Raw genomic sequence first — 19,672 nt, forward strand, 5'->3', positions numbered from 1 at the left:
TATGTCAACAGTAATAATACAAGTTGTGTGTGCATTTAGCCGTCTACCACTCACACCACAGAAATCGTACCCTATTTTTCTTTGGGGGAAGTTTTGGGGCCGCAGATTGGGCGAGGAATCTCGTTGCCTGGAGGCAGGAGATTCCCCGCTCTGACTATAGCCAGTCGCTTTCTTGGGGTGCTTCTAGGCGGCTGGTTGGTAGGACTCTGACCTTGTCTGAGTGGGGGGTCGCTCTCTCTCTCAGTGAGTGGGCTGCTGTTTACGTGCCTGGAGACGCCTGTCTGCACGGAGGGGGCGGGGTGGGTGGGGGAGAGGGGTGACTGGCTGCAGTGGGCGGTTGTCAATCCCAGGCTGGCTGGGGACATAGCTCTTCATGGCTGAGAGGGGGTGTCCCGTCAGTGTGAGTGGGAGTGGCCTCTCCCGTGCAGCGCTCTGCTGGGAGGCCTGTGGGCGGGGAGGGGGCCGGCCAGTGACGTGTTATGGTGGCTGCCCCTCTGCTCTCAGGGTTTGGGGAGAGTCAGAGAGCCTCAGTGTGTTGGCTTGGGTTTGTTTATTTTGTGGCTGTTCGGATCTTTCCGGCGTTTCTGCCTTGCAGGCCATGGCTGTACCTGTCGCTGCCTGGCGGGGGACCTGTGGGCGCGCACTTGGGGGACAATAGAGGCGAGCCTTCCCCTCACGGCGCCCGCCCCTGGCAGGAGGACCTCGCTGCGCGTCTCGGGGTAGCCGCCGTCGGCGTCACGCAGGCCCCTCCGGGCGACCCCTCATTCCTTTCCGGGCTGCCCTGATCTCACCGGCTCGGGAGCAGAGACAACATGGCCAGGCCGCCACCCCAGCCCACGCACTACCCGAGATGACTGGGAGCAGCCGAGCGAGGCACCCCGCCAGGCTCCCGGGAGAGTAGAGACTGTGCAGGAGGAGCCGCGTTGGCGATCCGAGGAGCCGGTGCGAGGTGGTCGGTGCTGGCGCAAGCAGTGGCCGAGGCTCCCTGGACGGGAGGGGGCGCCATGCGAGTGCACGGGTCCTCGCGGCAGGCCCATCGCTGAAGTCGCCCGGGCCCAGCCTGTTAATGGGGTGTCCCGTGCCCGTCATCGCCCTGGGCTGGCTGCTGGTCTCCCTGCTGCTGCCCGGGGCGTGCTCCCTTCTGCCCCCAGGCTGTAAGCCGGACCGCGGGAAGGGCGCCGGCAAGATCCCCGGAGGAGTGCCCGATGTGTCCGGGTCAAAGGTGATCTGCAGCAGCCTGGAGCTCAGCCACGTCCCGGAGCCGCTGCCCAACAGGACCGTCACCCTGTGAGTATCGCTTGCCTTGAGCACTTCCACAGCCTTTGGGGGGCAGAGTGGACTGGTGGCGGTAGGGCACGTGGAAGGGTCACGGGAGACTCTAGGAGCAGTGATCTCGGGGACCCTTGTAGCTGGTGATGTTTGTATGTTGACGGAAGCGATGCTCAGGTAGAACGCTAGGGCGTGAACATTAGCAGAACGTTTTTTGGGGCTGGGCTCTTCAGGTGGGTTGTTGGTGGTTGGAGCAAAGGTGTGAAGCAGGGTTGTCGGCGAAGGCGCCGTATGAGGTAGTTGTATATGAGGAGTGACACGCTTGCACCAACTTTCGGGCGAATGAGGCCTCAGGTGGAACCCTAGCAGCCGGTGCCTCGAGGCAGACTGGTTGGGAGGTGAGGTGGTGGTTGTGGGGCATTGGGAGGAGGGGAGTGTTAAGGTGGGATGTGGGCTTAAGTAGGATGCTGGTGGATAGGTCACTTGGGTTGCAAGCAGCTAAAGGGGGAGGGGTAGGTGGCTCTGGGGGAAATTTGTGATACCGAGATTTAAGTAGGGTATGGTTAGTGAAGACTTGCGGAAGACGTTGGTAGTAGGGGTCAATCCCATGTAGGCAAATTGGGATGTGAATGGTTGCTAAGCGTGGTGGACTGGCTGCGGTTTTAGTTAAAGTCCCCAAATTGGGATGCCTCTTGACATACGTTCAGCCTGGAATGGACTCTAGGTGTCATAGGGCTAAATGGTGGCATAGATGGAGACGGTGGGATGATGCGAAACCGGCATCTGGGCTGAGGAAGACTGGCACGACTCAAACCTATTTTTCGAGCCTGAGAATCAAGCGGAAGACAACGTATCAATACGCTTTGCAAAAGTACCAATCTGACATGAATGAGAGTGAGGAACAGCAGGAGCTCCTTAAGGAAACTGCCACCAGCTTGTTTATGGATATTATTGACGCTTTACAGCTGGATGTCAAATTTGAAGCACAGCAGTCGACTGGTGTTTTTGTAGTCCTGGCTGGTGGGAAGTTCTGGGTATTTTTTTGGTAGTTGGAAACTTCCAAAACTGACTTGATTAAAGCACTGTTTTGGGATGTTGTTGGATGGAGCATACAGATGTCTGGGGAGGGGCCAGGGGGTGCTCTGATATTTTCTTATTGCACCTAGTGCCATTGCTTCAAAGCACTTTAGGTTGTGTGGGACTTTTGTGCATCATAATCTAAATATACATCATAAATATTACATCAGAAGGACCACTGTATATGTTTGCTAAGCTGTTGCGTGTAAACGAGTTTTCTTTTGGCAGACCAGGGTGGTGTTTTTATTTTATAGCACAGACCTAGCTTGTGAGCAACAGAGCACTGTGCGGGTCATAGCGCAAAACATTGATAGTGATAATTTAAACAGGACAGCAAGTAAACATTAGTAATTATCACATTGCAATATACAGATGGAGATGTGCATTGGATAGCTGGAATCTAGGTTGCACCGATGTGGTGTTGGCAGAGCCAGGTCTTCAGCCCTTTCCCATATGGAAGGAGCAGTCCGAATTGGCACCCTGAACATAGCAGGGAAGGGACTGTTTCCTAGTTAGTTTGACCTATTAGGTGCTATATAATTCGAAACGATTGCATTACAGTACAGATGGGCAGAAATGGCATATGAGGAGGGCCGCAAAGCTTGTACGTGTTTGGTTATTTGCCCACTCATTGAAACACTTGTGTATAGGCGTGTTATGAATGCCTTATATCATTGACTTCCCATGGCCATGCTAATCTCTATGGCCAATGCTTGTTTTCTCCTTGTGAGCCAGTCTAGTTTCCTGTCTGATGGTATTGCTGAGAGATGGTTGTGTGCCCCCTTGTGTTTTTAGTTCGGTCGGCGGGTGGGCCAGCATTCTGGTGGTGGTGGCCTTGCAGGTGAGGCATTAAGTAATGGCCCAGATCATAGCCAGGGTGGTGAGCCAGTGTAATTCACTCAAGATGCTGTTGGTGAGGTTGGATTTCGTGGAGCCGGTGATGAGGTGAACAGTGGCATGGTGAGCTCCTTTTGTGGTGAGCAGCTTGGGGGCCCTGTGGGGAGAGCGTTGCCCCCATTGATATGCAAGATCACCAGGGCCTGCACCACCATTCGGAATTCTTGGAGCAGAATCTGCTACCATGCCATGCGAGCCTTTATTTTGCGATGTGTTGCTGTAAAGTTATTTTGGGCCGTGGGCCGTTTTGCGTTTTAGCTGGCTACTTTGTGATTTGCTATGTCCGTGAATGCGTGACTGCTGGTATGGACCACATTTGTTGTGGGACCCATTTAGTTAATATTGGGACGCTGCCATAAGATCAGTTGGGCTACAGATTGTTGGGAGCTGGAAGCACTTTAGCTTCTGCTTCTACCCTATGAGAGCCTGATGAGCTTAAAATTAAGTTACCATGATCTACGTTTGGCCTCCCCATGCCCACTGATACCTTACAAACATGCGTGAGTGTTTTGATATTGTAAATCAATATTAGAACACATCCAGGAAAATGTTTAATACAATGGGTGAAATGTTGTGCATCTCACATGGAGGTTAGCAGTATTTTTTTTAGGTGAAGCAGTAGCTACTGGGTGATGCTGACGCCAACCCAGGGGCTTGTATCCTCGTATCTTAATTTCCAACAGTGGACCAACAATACCTAATATATGCAACTGAATAGTAGAACAACTGATTGCAAACGAGGGCTCTGCAATAGTTTATTTGCATACACATGCAAAACATTTATTGCAACTTTCAAGCATATCGGGTCAACATTTCATGTTTACTTATACGCCAAAGTTGCTGTGCAACGAAGGGACTTTACACAGCACTGCATTTACTATTCCATGCATATGGCAATTCTGAATCTTACTTCTTTACCTTGCATATGGTGGTTATACCATTAATCTATCTGAGGCCCCCCTCATCACCGATCTTTAGAAACAGCTCCCACTTAATTTTCTCACTTTGCTGCAATTGTCAAACCCCTGTCTTTCGGGTGTAAAGTTTATTACATTTTCCATAATATGTGGTTTTAATTAAGACGATTTTCCACAACACATTTGCTACTTATTGCATGGTATTTTAAGGAGTATTAAATGAGTACAATACGTACAGCAAGAGCCCAAATGCAATTGGCCTCTTTTACACACTGTATGCAATATGTTAAAAATAAAGCTGCGCTTGTCTATTGGCTACCCTGTCACGCCCTTGGGTCACCCTTACGTCAAGGTGGAAAGCTCCTATGATTAGATTCCAGGTGTGGCTTGGACTGCAGGAGGGTTTCCAGGTGTGGCTTGGACTGCAGGAGGGTCTAAGAGGAACGCTGGTCACAGGTATTTTTTAGGTGAAGGGGTATAGATGGCTGCTAAATGCAGTACGTTATTGCTATACATGCATAGGTAATCATGGTCAACTTTCCACTCTCTGATCTTCTTGAGGTGTCTTTTGCACTAAGGGCGGCAGCTTGGTATGGTGTCGGCCCCTGGTCGATAGCCGGTGCTAAGCTTCAGTGTGTTCGCAGGGGCCACCTTCCACATTTTGAGATGTGGGCTGCTTTTGGTTTTCTTGGATGGACTGTGTTCCACTGTAATTATCGGAGAGGGAGTGGCTTATGGTGCGGATGCATATATGAAGTTTCTTGATAAGCTTGCTAAGTTCACTTTGGCTTAAATGGTTAAGTGAGGATGAGTAACCAGTCCCTGGTCTTCTGTATACTTAAAAAGAATGTGGTATTTTATTATGTTTATACCAATTTATATAGTGAAAAACGACTAATCTGGCATTACAGCTGTTGAAAGTTGTTTTGCTAATGGGCGTGCTATGGGAGAATTGGCATGGTTTTGCTTTATTATTTTTTGTGGTGATTTTTAGAGAACGATTGTACTTGAATGTTCAAAGTGAGCTACACTATCAAGAGCTGGTTAGAACAATCTTCTGCGAGACCCAGCCACCATGGACACATACAAGAATTTTACTGCTGAGGCACACCATCTTTAGAACCACACCATCTCGCTTCACCTACTCTACAGGCCCCGTGGGCCACTAACCACCTTCGCTGAGGACCTCTCCAATATCCTGGCCAACAGCACTAAAGTCAACTCCAAAATTATTGTTCTAGGCGACTTTAACCTGGGACTAGCTGGCCCCAATGACACGGCTGCCTTGACAATCGACAACCTACTTACTAACTCAGGCTTTACCCAGCATATCAACACCTCCACACACTCTGAAGGCAGAATCTTCGACTGGATTGCTGACCTTAATTGTGGAATTAACGTGGCAGCCAACCAACCTTATGCCTGGATGGACCACCACTTGATTACCTTTAACATTCCTGCCACAACCATCAGCCCCACTCCAGGCGTTGCACCTGCTATTCCCACACGAAATAAGCGCGACATTACCTGTGACCAATTACTCCCGCTCATCCTCCCAATCCTGAATGAACAAACGTTACTAAGCACGGACCCTACTGTCCTAGTTGACACCTTCAACCACGCTATGCTCAAAGCCCTCGATCTCATTGCTCCATCCAAACTGAGAAAATCTAAACCACAAGCTCATCTCAACTCGTGGTTCAACCCCCAACTAAGAACTCTCTGTAAAGAAAAACGAATCGCTGAATCGCACTGGAGAAGTAACCCGTCGGAATCTAATAAATTTAGTATCACCCTAGCCACGCTAAACTACAAGGAAGCCATACTCCAGGCAAAAAGACACATACAACAAACTTATCGAACAAGCTAATTCTAATACTAAAGAGCTCTTCAGAATCTTGAAAGATATAGAAACCCCAGTCTCTGCACCTGACACCTCTATTAAGGATAGCACCTGGTGCACTAACATCCAAAACGCGCTCCTTGGCAAGATAGCCACGCTCCAAGTTAAAATTAACAAACGGACATATCTACAATCTAACCTGCAACCGATCGCTCTCCCAATACTAAAAAATACTATCCCAGACTCTTTGACCCCCTTCAGCTACTCTCTATCATCTATCACTGAAGTGGAAAATATTATTATTAGCCTAACTGCCAAGGGGACCTCTGCCCAGCGCCAATCATCAAGGAAGCGGCCCATGAGCTAGCTCCTTTCATCACCACCCTTATCAATTCCTCTTTCAGCACTGGGATTGTACCAGACAATTTGAAGGATACCTGGGTTATCCTGCTCCAAAAAAAAAAAAATACAAACTACAGGCCCATCACCACAGTGCCGTTCTTATTAAAAATACTCGATTGAGCTGCATACCTGCAGATTCAAGACTATCTCGAATCCAATAAACTCTTGGGTCTAAGGCAATCTGTGGTCCGGCCCCGCCATGGAACTGAAACGGCCCTTATCAACCTTAAAACACTGATCGAAGATTCACGAGCTAAGGGAAAACTTGCTCTATTATTTCTACTCGATCTGCGGCTTTTGATCTTGTCAATCATCAAATTCTATGTCGACACCTCAAACTAGCTTCCCATTTTTCAGATAAAGCCACAGCCTGCATCAGTTCATTTCTGGACAACAGATCGATGCGTGTCTTCTCCCAGCTAGCAGCAGCATCGCCAGCACCCGTCACCTGCAGGGTTCCACAAGGTTCTTGTGTCTTCCCCCACATTGTACAATATGTTCACAAAACCTCTATTTGATATTTTGGATTATCTGGGTGTCACTTACACAAATTATGCCGATGACACCCAGATACTCATCCCAATCTCAGGCGACTACGCCGCTGACTCCCGCTCAGTGAATGCTATCTACCAAGTCATCCAAGCCTGGATGGCACAACATGGGCTCTGTCTAAACTACAAGAAGACAGAGTTCCTCGTTCTCGGCTCTCCCCAAAAACTAGCCAAACTGGCCCCTGGGTTAAATTCTTTCATCATTGATGGTAACACCATCAAGGCCTCTAAGGACACAAACACTAGGGAATTATCTTGACTCTACTTTATCCCTGGCTAGACAAACCAATGCAGTCTTCTCCGCAGCAGCTCACACCTGCAAACTCATTACAGCTAGCTGAACTTTCCTTTCACCGGCCAACTGTGTCACTCTTGCCAGAGCCCTTGTGCTGTCAAAAATTTATTGTAACGCCCTCTATCCGGGCACCAACAGTCACAACCTAAATAAGTTACAAACAATCCAAAATAACGCTATCAGAGCTGCTCTCAACATCCCCAGGAACCAACACATCTCAGACACTAGACGCAACCTTCGCTGGCTTTCTGTCCCTCAACGAATCTCACTAAAAACACTTGCTCTCACTCACAAATGCTGTTCTAACTATGCACCCTCCTACCCAGCAAAGAGATTCACCCTCCACAACACTAACAGACCTCGTAGAACTGCACAGACCAATTGCCTCTTTATACCACGCTTTAACCTATAAAGATCTGGCGGATCCAGCTTCCCAGTAATGGTGGCCAAACTTTGGAATTTGCTCCCCAATTCATTAAGATCAGAACCCTCCTTCCACACCTTCAAGAATATGGCCAAAGCCTGGTTAACCGCCCAAGACCCTTCACCCACTCACCAACCTCCCACCATGCGCTAACAACCTACTTCACTTCCCGCGCATAGGCCATGACCCCCTTTCACCCCGTAACTGCTTTTGTATATATGTAAATATCTGCTACCATTTGTAATTTAACTGTAATCCTAGTATTCTGTCTGCCTTATCATGTTGTAACTAAAATAAGCGCCCGGTTGCCCTCGGGCCTGGAGCGCTCTATAAATAAATAAAATACAAATACAAGAGCCTTAACTTGGGGGAACCAGTAGCTGTTGACCTAGTTCCTTGAAAGTGTGCAGTTTTGTGTCACTCCACCGGGCATCTGAGTGGCAGAGGTTGACTTGGGTTCCATGATTGTAAAGGAACTCAAACCAGCTAGAGGAGACATAGTTGCTGCTAGCTTCTCCCCCAAGACCACAGCTTGGATCACCTCATTCCTCCAAGATGGAGCCATAAGGGTCTTCTCCGACCAGGCCTGCACACACCCCAACTACAACAAGTGTGGAGTCCCGCAAGGCTCATGCTTCTCACCCACCATACACAATATTTTCACCAGGCCACTTTTCCTCATCCTTGACGCACTAGGCATCACCTCCACTAATTATTCTGACGATACTAGGGTCCTCATTTCACTTTCGGGCGACTATGATTCTGACACCAAAACCCTCAACTCCCAACTACTCTACCATCCAAACATGGATGGCAGAAAACTGGCTGTCTATACGGGGACAAAATGGAACTACTCCTAATCGGCTCCCCGTAAACCCTAAAGATACTCTATGACCAATATAGTACCATCTCCATCGATAACTGCCAAATAATAGTCTCCCAAGCCATCAAAGCGATTGGAGTTTACCTTGACTCCAATTTATCTATGACTAGACAGGTCAACACCATAGCATCTGCAGTGGGTTATCACTCCAAACTACTAACCGCAGCCTGACCCTTCCTCTCTGACCTAAACTGCCTAACCGGAGCTATAATCGGATACCGACTCAACTACTGTAACGTCCTCCTGGCCGGCACCTCCACAAAAAACATTTATCAACTCCAGGTTGTCAAAAACCACATGCTCCGAGCCGCAATCCCCAAAAGAGACCATATAACAGCCGCCAGGAAACAAGCCCACTGGCTCCCCATCAAAGAAAGGGTCCTCTTCAAAACATTAGCCCTTACACACAAATGCCTACACAACACAGCCGCCCCGTATCACTAGAGTACACAAATCAAAACCCACCAGAACTCCATACACAACAGCATCACGGCACCCAAGGTTCTGAGGACACGCGCCGGAGGCTACAACTTCCATTTCATGGCCGCTTTCCATTGGAACTTGCTTCTGCCTCACCTTGGAGGAATAACATTCCATCTAGCCTTCCGCAAAGCTATCAAGACCATGCTCTTCATTTGAACCTGCCATTACCCACCCACCGGGGTGTTCACTGCTTGCAATCCATGATCTGTATCCTTACCTACTCATGTAACTTAATGAAAATGATGTACTGTTGCATCTTAATTGCTACACTAAATGTAGCCAGTAGCAAATTATGTATCATGTAACCAAGACACCTGCTTGTAATAGCGCCTCGGTGCCTCTGGACTGCAATTGTGCTTTATCTTTATAAATCTAAATAAATAAAATAGTGTGCCCTAGCTACATCCTGTAAGTAGCAGAAAAGGATCCAGTGGTCCAGGATGTCAAATGATGTTGAAAAATTAACTGGGAGCAGTAGTGAGTCACCTTCACCTTCACCTTCTGGATACGGTGAAGATGTTTGAGGGCCACATTTTTCAGTAACTTGTGCAAGACTGAAGCCAGATGTGTTCTTTTATGTAGGTATCAAAAGTAACCATGGCCAAAGTTGTCTGGGGTTTTGCAACCAAAGAGGATGGGGTTCTTTATAATTCCACCTGCCGTGTTTGTGGAGTCAGTCTTAATTGAAGCTGACCTTAAGAACAACGCTGAGTACTAGTTTACCTGTACTCTGCTAATCTCCACATGTCAATGAAATCAGCAGAACTCGCTGAATCGTGTTGCCCGTTTGTCTGAGAGGCACTAGATGTTGATGGCCAGAGAGCCAGGTAGCGTCTCTGACCCGGTCCCAATCCAATGTGGAGTACCTCAAGGTTCTTGTGTTTCCCTCACACTTTACAACATCTTTACCAAGCTCCTTTTCGACCGACTTGGCGAACTGGGTGTCACATATAGCAACTATGCGGATGACACCCAGGTCCTCATCACACTCACTGGGAGTTAGTTATGGGAGCAATGCTGCAAACCTTAATGAAATCTACTTTGAAATTCAAGCATGGATGGCCACCCATAGCCTGTGCTTGAACGACGACAAGACCGAATTGCTCATAGTAGGATCCCAGGCCCGGCTTAATAAATTGGACCCGAGGTACGAATCATTTACCATTGATGGCAATATCATAAAAGTTTCAAAAGAAGTCAAAACGCTGGGCGTGTATCTTGACTCCACATTATCGCTCAAAAAACAAATAAACGCTACAATCTCATCCAAAGCCTATAGGAATAAACTCATGAACGCATGTAAGCCATTTCTCTCAACCTCCAGCTGCCTCACGCTATCCAGAGCATTGATATTGTCCAGGCTAGACTACTGTAATACACTCTTCCTGGGCTCCACTAATCACAATTTGAACAGACTCCAAGTCTTACAGAACAATGCCCTTAGATGTGCCTTTAACCTTCCCCCTCAAGGCCCACATCTCTACCATCAGTAAGGAAGTCCACTGGCTCCCTCTCTGGGATAGAATCAAACTAAGATCGCTTGTCATTACACACAAATGTCTCTCACTGACGGCTCCACGCTACTCATCTGACACATTCTCCAGACACACTTCTTCCAGGCCTACGAGAACCCCTTACATGCACCAACTGAACACCCCCAAATTCAATCTGAAAACGGCAGGTGGATCCAGCTTCCCTGTGTTGGCAGCGAAATGCTGGAACGCACTCCCTGTGATAATCGGGGCCGAAGAATCATTCTGGTCTTTCAGAGCTAAGGTGAAAACTTGTCTCTCTTCGCAGTAAGAATACAATGCCTACATACATGTAATGTATTGTGTACTGCACTCTCCAACCACGTCAAAGACCTCACTGTAACCTGGTCCTCCTGCTACCTACTGTATTATCTTCCTTTTTATTTCGTATGTGCAGCATTTCTGTAACTTTTGTTGTCCACAAGACTAACGCGCTCAGTTACCCTAGGGTTTGGTTGCACTTTATAAATAAACTAAACTGTGTCTTGGGCATGGTGCCCTTATTTTCTGTTTTTCAACACATTTCGTTTTGGAGGTTGGTTGCCATTCACCAGAAAGAAATATCTTTGGAGGGGCAAGAAAGTGTTTTAAAATCTGTTGCCACTCAAGGAGCTGTTAAACCTATTTATAGCTCAAATTACTAAATTGGTGGTACTGGAGCAAGTTTCTTGGTGGTGTCTTTGGGGATTTTGCATTCTCTCTTTTTTTCAGGATTGCTTTGTTTGGGGGGGGAAGCTACTGTTGTACCCCAGCAGTGCACAGTAAAAATCAAAATAACATACACTTTGGAATCGTGCTCAGATGACCAGCTGAGAGATAATGTGGTCTGTATCCAACGGTACAAGCCCAGACCCACCACACATGCACCAGTCCTTCTCCTCTACAGCCTCTGCTAGCCATTATTCAATAAGAACACACCTCCCTCCCACCCTTAACTCGGCCAATTTCAGAAGCCCGCTTCCAACTTGTTTTCAGCAGTCAAATAATGGACTGGTGACCTCAGTAGTTGCATTTGCAGCACCCTGGTCACTGCTTTTTGCAGTGACTCTTTAATGACCTCTAAGGCCCGCTGAAGCCGTTTTCACCATTACATTTCAACCAGCGTTCGCTTGAGGTTGTTTCCTTTCTGTCTGGTATGACCACGAACCCTCAAAAAGCGTGACGCAGGATGTGCACCATGTTATTCTCTTTCCATGCAAACCAACGTTTGAGACAGCTATTGTGTTCTACATCCGTTGTCTGGTATTATGTACACACCGTTGATTTTTCCTCCCAATCTCGATGCTAACCACAGGTACTTTTCCCCTCCCCGTGCCCAATTCAGGCTAATTCAGAGGCAGTAATGGTGGCAGCCATTTTCAAGTGGTGGACTAATGGGCGATTACTCTGCTCCAGCAGAATACTGGGTGAGTTTGGCTGAGGGTCACCTAGTGACCCAGGTCATGGAGGCTTACCTCCATCTCACCACGTCAGCCTGGTGCTTGGTGACGCAGGAGCTGCTGAGGGCCAACCAGGTATCCGTCAGATGTCTATAAGAAAATTCTGTCTTTTCTCTATGGGGTCGAGCTCTTCGGCCTAATACAGATGAGGGGCTTACAAAAGAAGCCAGTACCCAGATGATGAAATCCTTCTCCCTCACAAAGGCTCAAGCCAAATGGGGGGTTGCATGGGCATTCTCTGCCTTCTGAGTACTGTGATGAATGGCCTATTGTAAAATAGAGGCCTTTAATGTAAAAAGTGAACAGAACATTGGGGACTTGAAGCCTCACAATGCCCTAAGTACTGGGGTGAGGAAGAGGAGGCACAGAACTGCAGTAAGCTATCTAGTGGTTCTAATGACCCACACCTGAGCAGGGCTTTTGAATTGTTAAAGCCCCTTCAGATGCAGGCCATTAGAACAAGAAGGTGGAGCAGTAGAAGAAGTTGCCGGCCGCATTTGCAGAAGCAGAGAAGAATCGAAGACGACAGAGCCGCCACTCTGTTTGAAGCGGATGTTGGGTCCTGAGATGGTCTTCGAAGTTGACAACTGGAAGTGCAGAGGCCGCAATGTTTTGACAAGCTGTTCCGTGGGAGAAAGCTCTCTTTATTTCGTGCCTGGCCCCGGTGGCTGGCGAACACCGGAGTAAACTGTGGGCAAAGCGGGCTCCTTTCCCAAATGGTGTGGGCTGCGGGTATGCGACCGAAGCTGCCAGACGTTCAGGAATCGACAGAAGAGGCAGAAGTGGCAGCAGATTGAGCAAGCCCGTTGAAAGGGGCAGGTGAGTTGGCCTTTCTTAGCTAACCCTACGATGCTTCCCAGTCGACCGGTGACTGCTAATACATATTTTGAATACCAAACTAATGCAAGAAAGTCATGTAGGCTATATAAGCACTTTGAAAAAGGTATGAGAAGAAAGGTTACATCTGTCATTGCTAAACAAAGAGGGGGCAATATTGAACCAGGATATAAACTGCTTTGTCATAGTACCTTATAACCATCATTTGCCAAAGTAAACAGAGGGCAATACTTCAGAAAGAATATAGCCAGCATTGGCAAAATAAAGAGAGAACAATATTGCAGAAAGATTGTAAACATTATTCCCAGAGCGAAGAAGAGGCAATAGTTGAGCCAGACACCGACAAGCATTGCCCAAGCCAAAGAGGGCAAATATAACTGATACATTTTCAGCACTTGCATGGTGTGAAAGTAGGAAATCAAAAGTGGCAGAATAGTAGCCCTTCTTGTGAAAGTTGTCAAGGAGGAGAGGAACATTACCTGCCTTGAATGTGACAAATACATTGGTGGAACAAACGGCACCATGCGTCTTGTAACCTCACAGAAGTTGTAAATCTCAATGTTGTTGAACGTTAGACTTTTCTAAAGGTTTGTAGCAAGTATGTGTAGTAGTGTTAGGAGTTTTTAACCTGGCAGGCGAGTATGCCAGGAAAGAGATTATTAGTGGTAGTCCTGGCTGGTGAGTGGACCAGGAAGAAGACACTGAAGTACTACACTGTGGTTGGTGGTTGTGAAGGAAAGGCAGTGGCAAGGCCACTAATGTGTTTGATGAACTGTGGTCAAAATCATCCTGACAAAATGTTCTTAATGAAGAAGAATTATAGAAGTGTTTGGTTTTTCAGGATGAGAGTTATGTTGAAAAATTGACTACAAGTGAAGAGACAAATACATTTTTTCTGTTTTGTGGAAGCTTTCCTAATGGCAAGTGAAGTCTTTGGAGTGAGCAGAACTTTGTGTTGCATTTAGAGCAGAGCTTGGCTACTAAAAGGAACTTGCTTATTTTGAACTATGATTTGGAAAATCCGGCTTTAAACCTGGGCAAGTGGATCCAACCCTGGTTCCAGGGATACGTGATTTTCAAGTTGATGTTTGAGCATAAATCTTGTTTTTCTAAACTTGTATTGCCATATGGTACACTTTTTTTAAAAAAAATTTTATTAGTTTGTATGTATAAGTGTGAGAGAGAGTTTTTTTTCTTAGAGTATTTTCCTTTAGTCTGAGTTTGATAGCTAGGGAAATCCTCTTTAGCTTGAGGACAGCGAGGCGTTTATCATACCCTTATAATTTAATAAAATGTCTACTTGTGAAAAACCTTTATCAAGTTGTCCGTTTCGCATTTCTGACCCCTCACAGTACACAGGAGGATTCAGGGCCTCAATGACTGAGTCGGGCAGTAGGGTCCACGGAGTACCCCTTTTTCGAAGGTACTCTAAGCAGCGTTCTATCCCCAGACATGTTCTCCATGCTTTTGCACACACTATCCTAAATGCTGTGTGGCTAGATGTCCACTGCTTTCTTTGGGCGAATTATAAAATAAAAAGAAACTCCTGGGTGCTTTCAGTGGTGGGCAGCTATGGATCCTGTATACCAGTTTACAATGGCAACACTTCGGTTCCATGTGATAAAGTCACCAGGTAGGTGACTTCTTTTCTTCCCTGTCCCCTAAAATACGTTCCCCCATATATTCTAGGAGGGGTATCATTTTATATTGTAAACTCTCATCTGAGAATATTTTGGGGAAGTTTTTGATTTTAATGAGGGTGCTTTTTTTGGAAAATGTATCCCCCTGGTGGCCATTTCCCAGGTGACTTTATCTCTGGACACCAACACTTCTCTCTGGAGAACCGCCGTGACTATTTCCTCCTTAACTAGCAAGGGTGCACAAAATCCAACTGCTGTCGCAGTTCAAATATGGGAATGGCACTTTTCGATTGATAATCTGGCAGGGATTTACAGTGAGAAAGCAGATGTCCCCTTCGAACCACAAGTGGAAACTTCACCGAGAAGAGATTTTTCTGAAATAGCAGTTCCTCTTTTGGACCTCTGCAACAATAACTACTAATACCAACACAACGCCTCCTGGGATAGGGATGGGGTGTTAATTTATGGGGGAATGCACAGTTGATCTAGACGAAAGCAAGCAGGCCTGTCACCACTGGAATGATCCACCTACAAAGTGTGCGCTTCAAATAATAAAATGTGTGTTTAGTGACAGTTGGCAGCAAAGCCCCTTTTGCCCCACAAACCATCCCTGACCCAACATATGAAAGCCTAGATCCTTCATCCAAGAAAAAGCCTCCTCTATAGCCCTCCACTTCGGCGCAGTATCGTTCCCCAATCAGGACATCGCATGGGAGACCTGCACAACCACATTACATCTAAAGATGTCGGGGGATCCCAGGCCTCCACTCTCAAAGGTTTTTTCAGAACCTTTCTAGCGACCCATGCCCTCCTGTTGTCCCAAATTAATTGGAAAACCTTATTCTGCAGGTTATAGAGCTCAACATCAGGAATTCTAACCGGCAGTGCCAGGCAGAAATACAAACGTCTAGGGACCAAATTCATCTACACAGCACTAATCCAGCCGAACCAGGAGATCTCCTGTCCACTCCATCTAGCCAGATCAGCCATCAGCCCCTTAAAGAGGGAGTGGAAATTAGCCTGGTAACTCTAGATATCCTATTTGGTATCGGAACACTGAGGTAGGGAATAGTCGCCTGACTCCACTGTATTGGAGAGAATGCTTCCAAATTAGCATGATTCTCCAGAACCGACGCCCAACCCATGTATTTTGTCATATGTTGGCTCAGTAGTGTGGCTCTCAAAGCTATACAGGGACTCGCCAGCGTCAAGAGACCATTATCTATATTTAATGAGTTCTTGTAACCCCCGGCCCCTCTCCTCCCTAAGCATACTCATGTGATTCTCCCATTATTTGTGACATGGCAGGCGAACGGCTCCATTGATGGTGCGAAAACCATCTTGAGAGATGCGACAGCACTGTCTGGTCCCTCTGGCTGTAGCTATATAGATATTTGTGTCCGCCACTGCTTTACATTTTAGCTGTACACTAGACTATATAGGCTATGTTTTGAATTCTGCTGGATAGCTTAGCTAGCCACTGTTCACACTGTAGCTGTATGTTAGAATATAGCTTTTGCTCTAAATTTAGCTGGGCTTTGGAGTTAGCCACTGTCTTGGTTCTGACTGGACATAAAATGCTGCCGTGGGCCTGAATTAAATATAGCCACTATTTGACTATAACCTGATGTTACCAGCCCCTATGCTACATTGAACCTAGCTGCAACTCGAGCATAACCCCTTACAGTCTTAACTGTGCTTCACCAAACCTACCAGTCATAGCGCTGGTAGCATGACAGTATCACAACTCGCCCCTGCTAGTCACCAGAACAGACACAGCATTCTTTACATCCTGCCGACTAACTCACGGACCAGAGGAGCACTTGGGCACATGGGAAGACTGGCCGCCCTCCGTTCCTGCCCCTCCCTCTGCAGGAACACAATGACGTCTCTCAGCCCGTGTCCACCAAACCCTCTACCACCTCATCCTTAATTCCAATCGGATATCCTTTGCAAACACACCCTCCTCTGCAGATCTGCCAACCCTCACACACACACGTCACAGGCACTCACGAACCCCATCAAAAACTGAGTCCTCAACACCCAGACCATCTATTTCTGCACACCTCACCATATCTGCCCTCTAGATCCTTACCCACATTTCTCATCCACACCATTACCCACATTTCTCATCCACACCATTACGTCATCCCCCAACTCTTCAAACCCACCGTCCCCCCAATACTCCCAGGGAAGTTGGCAACCCGGCATTGTGACCCACCTCACACCCCTCCACTTGTACCAACACCCTCTCATTGCCCCAGGTGGCACCCTCACCAGCACCCCTACCCTCCTCTGGGCCTTCACCATCAGCTCCTTTTCACACCCCCCCCCGCCCCTCCAGAGACCCATATGCCACAAACGCTATTCCCACAAACCCTAAGAATGCTCAGAGCCTCCACCCTTCGCCATAGGAGCAGAAACAATTGGCCTCCCGCGAACAAATACTCCCTTTCTCCTTTCCCTCCCCTTCCACCTCAAACCTTCCTTCGCCCTTACATCACAGCCCCCTCCACCTCTCCCACCTATACACTCCACACATACTCGTGAGCCCTCCACAAGGGGATCCCCTCCACTACCTACCCCCCTGGCACTCCACTGCTTAGAACTCTAGGGGCCAACAATCTCTGCCCTACCTTAGTACTCTCATGCATTCTCATCAACGCCAGATCTGTTGTAAAAACAGACCTAACATATACGACTTCATGAATTTAATTTTCTGTATATGTTGGACCATCTATAGATAAACATTAGGACTTATCTATATGACCTTTTTAAAGCATTAAAGGGTAATAAATAAAGCAAAATTATGTTTGCATCTTGTGCGTTAGATTTCAGGAACGCTATGTGCAAATCTACTTGCTCCTCGTTCCCCAGTGGTAGCCTCTGATGTCTGGTTAATGCTGGGTATAAAATAGTTGCTTTTAGCACCTGCTTATTGAATCCTAATTTCAAGCCTTTTAGGAGACCTCAACATATGGTTTGATGCACCAGACAACCCAATGACGCAACCATTCCTGGACACTCTGGAACCCCCTCAACAGGCAACGGGTGCCACTCACACGGCAGGACATACTCTTGATGCAATTTTCAGCTCCACAAACCCAATCTCCACTCACCCGCATGACAGTTCCTATGGACATACCACACAGCCATTCCATTCTCGCTCCTGTCACCCATCCCATCCCACACTGGACCATCCACCCTGTCCCGCTATGGAACACGGTCATAGTAACCCTGGACCTGTTGACTCTCTGCTTTCCTCCATCCCCAACATAACAGATGATGCAGGACTACCCTTCATCAGTCACTTCGACCTGTGGCCCTTCAACGTCCTCCTACCTCTCACCCCCCCCTCAAGATCAACCCCCAATAGACCAGGCCCCTCGCCCAGATGGTTCACCCTTATTCTCAAATTCCTCAACTACTCTCTGCAACACAGATGGCTGGCCGACCCATCGTTCCAACAGCCTACGCCCATCAGACCCATGTCTACAAGGCCAACATCCAGAAGGCCCAAACACCCTTTTACGGGAACAGAATCTCTAATGCCTGTAACAGCAACAAGATCATCACAGAATTCATGGCCCCTCCTTGGACCTCCTAGCACATCTCCCAATCTCTCTGTGATACCCTCTTTGACCATTTCTACAACACGGCTCTAGAAAGAACCTGCATCATCAGCACGAAACTTGCAGCACTCCCACCGCTAACCCTTCCCTATCTTTTACCCTTTCTCTCCCATCTCTAGTCCCAAAATCTAAATACTTGGCAGCCACCCGTCCGGATCCCATACCCTCCTTTAAAGAAAGCTTTACCTCAACCTCTGCACGTGGCTTTGTAAGATCCATCCTTAACTCCTCCATCACCTCGGGCATATTCCCAGCAGCATTCAAAACATCACACGTAAAACCCCCTCCTCCAAAAAAACCCTCACTTGGCCCCCTGCTTCCAGCCAACTAGAGACCCATTTCTTAGCTAAACCCACTGACCGAATGGCCTACTCCCAGCTCTGCACTTACATTAAATCCAATCACCTTCTTGACCCTGCCCAGTCTGACTTCAGACCCCTCCATGGAACTGAATCAACCCTAATCTCCATATAGGATGACCTCAAAAGCACTGCAGACAGTCCTTGACCTCTCGGTGGCCTTCAACACCATCAACCACAGGATCCTCAACAGACTCCACTCCCTTAGCATAAGGAACACAGCAATAAGGTGAATTTCTTCATTCCTCGCCAAGCGATGCCAAATCGACCGCCTGCCAAGTCAACAACAGTAGTCCCACAAGGGGCTTGCTTATTGCCTCGCCTCTTCTCTTCAATCTCAACATGAGCTCTCTCCCAGCCCTTATTCGCTCACACAACCTCACCTGCTAAAACTACGCAGACTGCACCCAAATTATTATGATCTGCAAGTCCATCTCCACCCCCACCCTGACCTTGCATGCTGCCTCACAGACATCGATCATTGGATTGTGGCCAATCACTTCCTCCTCATTCCAGAAAAAAACTGAAATCCTGCTCTGCGGGAAGACAGTTTTCTTACCCCAACCCCCCACCTGGCCGCCTTCCCTATGCTCCTCCCCACTCTGCTGCATCCACCGCAGTAAAAAACCTGGGATGCACCATGGACATTGACCTGACGCACTCAAACCACATTTAAAGGGTCTAAATCTTGCTACCCACACCTCTGCATCTTTCCTTACCTCTCCTACCGCCCCCCAATTCCCACTGCAATCTTGTCCATTGTCCTCTCCCGCCTAGACTACGCCAACTCCCTACCTGGGTGCCACTGCTTACTAACTCGGAAAATCTCCAAAGGAGCCACAACGCTGTCGCTAGACTCCTCCTTGCCCTCAACCCCCAGAGAGCACATCACTCCCACCCTTCTTGTTCTTCACTGGCTGGCTCCCAGTCGGGCGGCAGGCCGATTTCAAAGCCATGTGCATCACTTACTGTGCCCTTCACAAGACAGGCCCAGAATAACTTCAATAGAAAATCACCCGCTACCAACCCAACAGAAACCTGCGTTCAGGCACTGTACTCCCCACTTTGATCCCCACCTTGAAAGCGACTAGAATGAGGATCCTCCTTCTCCATCCAATCCCTCACAACAATTTGTAATTCAATGCCTCTTTAACATCCAATGCATAGAGGACCACTCTGGCTTCCACAGAGC

The 19,672-nt window shown here is 47.7% G+C and overlaps 1 protein-coding gene across 1 annotated transcript in view; it reads left to right on the forward strand.

The window, feature by feature from the left end:
• Positions 1–470: 470 nt before the first annotated feature.
• The window catches only part of ADGRA3 (adhesion G protein-coupled receptor A3), a 451,503-nt gene continuing 432,301 nt past the window's right edge, over positions 471–19,672 (forward strand). Inside the window, exon 1 of the mRNA XM_069631885.1 lies at positions 471–1,287. Within this exon, the coding sequence (XP_069487986.1) occupies positions 1,067–1,287 (221 nt within the window). The 5' untranslated portion in view covers positions 471–1,066. The remainder of the gene's footprint in view (positions 1,288–19,672) is intronic.

Source organism: Ambystoma mexicanum, chromosome 6q, assembly GCF_040938575.1.
Source record: "Ambystoma mexicanum isolate Mex_15411 chromosome 6q, UKY_AmexF1_1, whole genome shotgun sequence".
NCBI classification, from domain to species: Eukaryota; Metazoa; Chordata; class Amphibia; order Caudata; family Ambystomatidae; genus Ambystoma; species Ambystoma mexicanum.